Source organism: Pundamilia nyererei, unplaced genomic scaffold, assembly GCF_000239375.1.
Source record: "Pundamilia nyererei isolate P.nyererei 1_Seehausen unplaced genomic scaffold, PunNye1.0 scaffold00003, whole genome shotgun sequence".
NCBI lineage: Eukaryota > Metazoa > Chordata > Actinopteri > Cichliformes > Cichlidae > Pundamilia > Pundamilia nyererei.
In genome coordinates, this window is record NW_005187404.1 from 8172188 (window position 1) to 8176518 (window position 4331).

The window sequence follows — 4331 nt, forward strand, 5'->3', positions numbered from 1 at the left end:
GTGTTATATAAATGCTATTCATCCATCCAGGTTAAGACAATGCTAAACAAATTGGCTTCTTAATAAAAGAATCAGACAGCTGAACCGCTCTGACTGTAGCTGTTCAGCTGAAAACTGCTAAAAATATGAAAAGAAAATACCACAGAGGCCCCAAACTGTTGAGCAACCGAAGCCCTACATCAAGCAAGAATGTGAAAACATTTCACTTTCATAACTGCGTCAGATGGTCTCCTCAGTTAGAGATTGTTGTTGAAAGAAGAGGTGATGCAACACAGTGGTAAACATTCCCTGGTCACAACTTTTTTCACAACTTTTTTTTGCTACCATGCCATTTAAATGACTTGGTAAATACACCAGCTTAATAGCTGTAGTTAAGATAGATGAAAGTATTGGACCCCTCTTTCAGAAACACCTGTTGTCATAAACCAGTAACACCAACTTCAAGTGCAGCTCCTCAGTGTGTCTGAGTGTTACAGGCGCATGTACACAGATTTGTTTTTTAATGAGATATCCATCAACGCTGTGGTGAGGTGTGGTGTAGAATAATATCAGTCTGCTGTTCAGTATCAAATGTGACTTCAGCGCCACCACTGTTGGTAGCTACATGCAGGTGCGCAGCGCACATCATTCCCACTTTCCTCTAGTAGGATATGGAGGCTGCAGCTTCTCTGTTCTCTTTTTCCTCCTCCGGGTGTGGAATTTGCGCTTGCCAATGGAGTTTTCTGTTTCCCCAATGCCACAACTGATCCTGTGGAGAATTTACTTTTACTTTCTAAGTGCACCAGTGTAACGACAAAAAAAAAGCGATTCATGGAAATTCTTAGGCTGATTTGCATGGGAAATCACGAGCATTTTCATTTCTATTTGAAGTCCCTTGCCTGAAAACCAAATTTGAATGACTTGTATGTCGGGGAATTTTGAAATTTGCACTTGGAGCTCCATCCCATCACCGGATTAAAGAATCTATTCAGTGCGCGTAATACAGCGGTGCCAGTGGTTTTCGTTTGGTCCCCATTTAGTACTTATGGCTCACCTCTCCACCACGGCGCATCATTAGGATACCGGGGGTGGGGCAACGGCAGCCTGTCCCGGTGAGGGGAGGAGAGTACAGGGAACAGAGGCGGTACTTTCTCCGCTGCCTCTTTCTCGGCGCTGGAGAGTGTGGGACCAGGGCTGGAGAGACCGCCGGGGAGCATCAGCAGAACCAGTCCAGCACGGAGCCTCGCCTGGCCGACCGCTGCGCCGTGCACTCTTCTTGGGGACTGCACAAAATTCCTGTGAAATATAACTGCTTTTAATGGCATGTGGCTTGTAACTTTACTTCTGCTGTATTCTTTGCAAGAAGGTAGGCTTGAATTGTGTCTCTTCAAGTGTTGCTCATCTGCATGTTGCCCCCTTACCAGTGCAATGCTGAAGTTGTCTGTGCATGTTTGTTACGTTGTCCGGGTGATGAATTGTGCTGGACTAAACGAATTAACGTCTAAAACGAATGACTCAAACTCCAAAATTGCCGTTAGAGGAAGAATTGTAACTTTTTTTATGTTTGGCGAAGATGCTTTCCTGAGCAGCCATGATTTTTGGAAGAGAACATGATGGCTGATTCATCGCACGTCCTCACTGTGATTATCTGATGATATTATTAAAATGATAAAAAAAATTGGTTCAATCGGAGAATAAAATCAACATGCCCTGCCGTCGGATGACAGTAAAGAAAAAGCACAAAGATCTCTGAAGTGAACACTGCCTTTCGTTGAGATGAGAAAGATAACGGCATTTGCATTTTGCATGATGAATATGTGGAGGTGTCGTGAATATGGAGGCTGTTGAATAGGAGGAGAGGCTGATAAGGATCTGCAGGCGCGCGCACGGATAAAGGGGCGACCTCGAGCGCTGCTGCTGGACACAGTTGTAGACTGTTTACTCGCAAAAGTCCAAGGAGGCAGAGGAGTTTAATATATTTGCTGACTTTTTTTTTGCTGTCCCGTCGAAGCACAAATAAGATGATAGGGTGTGAGTTTGTGTGCGCGAGAATGCGCACACAGGGAGCTTAGGTGACATGGGAGGGGGGAAGAAGCGGGTCCCTAGAGGTTAAAGAATCTTTTTTCTCAGTTTTTCTTTTTGAATGAACACTGAACTATTGCATAAACATCGTTGTGTGCTGATTGGATGCGGGTGCGAGGCAACAAGGGTCAATACGTTTTATGATAGACGTGTGAACTGGGTATTGACCACTGGCCTTTAATTTGCAGATAATTTGCCCCAGTTGGATAATTAAAATACGATGCCATATCTTACCGTTTATTTTCTTTGGCAAAATATAGGAGTGTCAGCGTGTGCAGGCTCGGTTGTTATCACCCCTGGTCTAATTATTCATCCACCATTTTCTGTGGCACCAGATTTCACTGATTGGCTTCGCTCTAAATACTGCAGATACGAAGTAATGATTCATTTTTCCCTTTAAATTTAAAAAAAAAATCTTCTGTTGTTTGTCTACTAATTTCCAAACACTTCATGAAAGCCACACAATGAAATAATGTGTTTAGTGTTTACAGTAAATGTTCTTTCGTTCCTTTACGCACAGGTCTGTAACCGAATACACGTGATTCTAAACCATTTTAATCTCACAAATTAGAGAGAAGTTGCAAAAATGTCTTTATAACGGTGGGCAGTGCGCCTGTTTCATGCTCATGCCAGTCGCCATGATTGGCCTTGGCAGTGCCCTCTTTCAGGCTGCAGCTGCGGCAAGGGCTTCTGTGCTGTTTTTGTTATATGTAATTGGATTACAGGGTCTATTTCGATTATACAGACTGTACATCGCCCTGTCCCGTGACTGAACGAGATGTGAGTGTGTGCCTGTGTGTATGGTGGAGGGGAGGGGAGGAAGGGTTGGGGGCTGCAAACAGCCACTGGAGCGGAAAGAGTGCTTGAGATGGGAGAGATGTAGATAACGCGGTGGAAAACAAACTTCAATTTTTCCGTTGTTTTTCCTACGCCATGTTCCCATCGTTTTGCACGATCCAACAGTGATTTGTTGTTTTATGGGGTCGCTGAGTGTTTTATATATGTTTGATTTTTATAAAATAAGGGAAAGGGTAGGTCTATTATCATACATGCATATGCATTAGTACTGCGTATTTTGCTGGTTCGGCCGCGCCTCCTAGAATGACACACAATTTGTCTTTTTTATTTTTTATAAACATGATTATGAGGATTCGCTATGTGTTATGATATTTTGCGAGATGTTTAACTTGATCGTTTCTGTCTTTCATTAATTAAACATTCATTCAGTCACTCTTGGCTGTTGGTTTGGGGTCCGTCCCCCCCCAGCACACCTGCTTCCATGAGTGCGGAGAGCAGGGGGAGAGAACAGGGATAGACAGATAGATAGATGGATGGATGGATGGGGGGACAGAGGCAGAAGAGGGAGGGGGAGTACAGCCATTCTTCTTTGTCATGATTTGGGAGGCTGCTTGTCATTTTATGGAAATAAGATTGAGACAAACACAGCTGAGGGCTGTGGGGGAATCTTCTGTCAGGCCTGACAGGCCATAATAGGGCCCGGGAAACTGGAAAAGGGAAGCCATATTGCAATTAATACATTTAAAAAGAACTGTTAGAAATGGGGCACACGGTACAGAGTGGAATTCGAGGAATTTCGATCAGTATTTATACAATTTTCAAGGAAAACGCCATGTAGTGATCGACATGGACGCGGACTAAGCTCTTGCTATAATTATTTCATCAATTAACATCTTTCCGGTTTTATCCAGTTTTGGTCGACAGGCCTCCTGCAACACACACGTAAAATTAACCGTCTGCATCATGCTGTTCCTCCCACATAGCTACAAAACACGTTGACTTATATATTATTTCAGAACTTTATTTAAACGTGTGCGTTTCTCTTTCTTAACCTTGAGACTCGAATGCAGTGTGTCCCTATCTGCTTTGTGTCTGAGCACTGTGATATTAAACGATGCCACACTTTTACTGTCTTTACATTCTGACTTGGTGTACGACATATAAAGAGTGTTTCGACACAAGTTAAGTATGGAGAGTAGTTTGGGTATCTCCTCTGGGTATCTGCTAGAGGATCACCTGTCAGTGTTCTCGCCTTCCTTTGGGACACCTTCATATTCTTGAGAGCGGCCTGACCCGCTGATGTGCGCACACCGCGGGGCTGTGTGTAAATTTGGAAACAAAACAGTCACCGACTACTGGAGAAGTGCTTGGAGGGGGAGCCCTGTAATTGCGGTATGAGTCAGACTCTGGTGGCTTCTCGGCTACACCCGCACGATGGACTCGGATGTATTGTTTCTGGACTGGAAAACTTA

The 4331-nt window shown here is 43.9% G+C and overlaps 1 protein-coding gene across 1 annotated transcript in view; it reads left to right on the top strand.

Annotated features, from left to right (window-relative positions):
- The first annotated feature begins 1122 nt into the window (after positions 1–1122).
- The window catches only part of dscaml1 (Down syndrome cell adhesion molecule like 1), a 99229-nt gene continuing 96020 nt past the window's right edge, over positions 1123–4331 (top strand). The window contains exon 1 of the mRNA XM_013910469.1: positions 1123–1345. Coding sequence (XP_013765923.1) covers positions 1303–1345 — 43 coding nt within the window. The 5' untranslated portion in view covers positions 1123–1302. The remainder of the gene's footprint in view (positions 1346–4331) is intronic.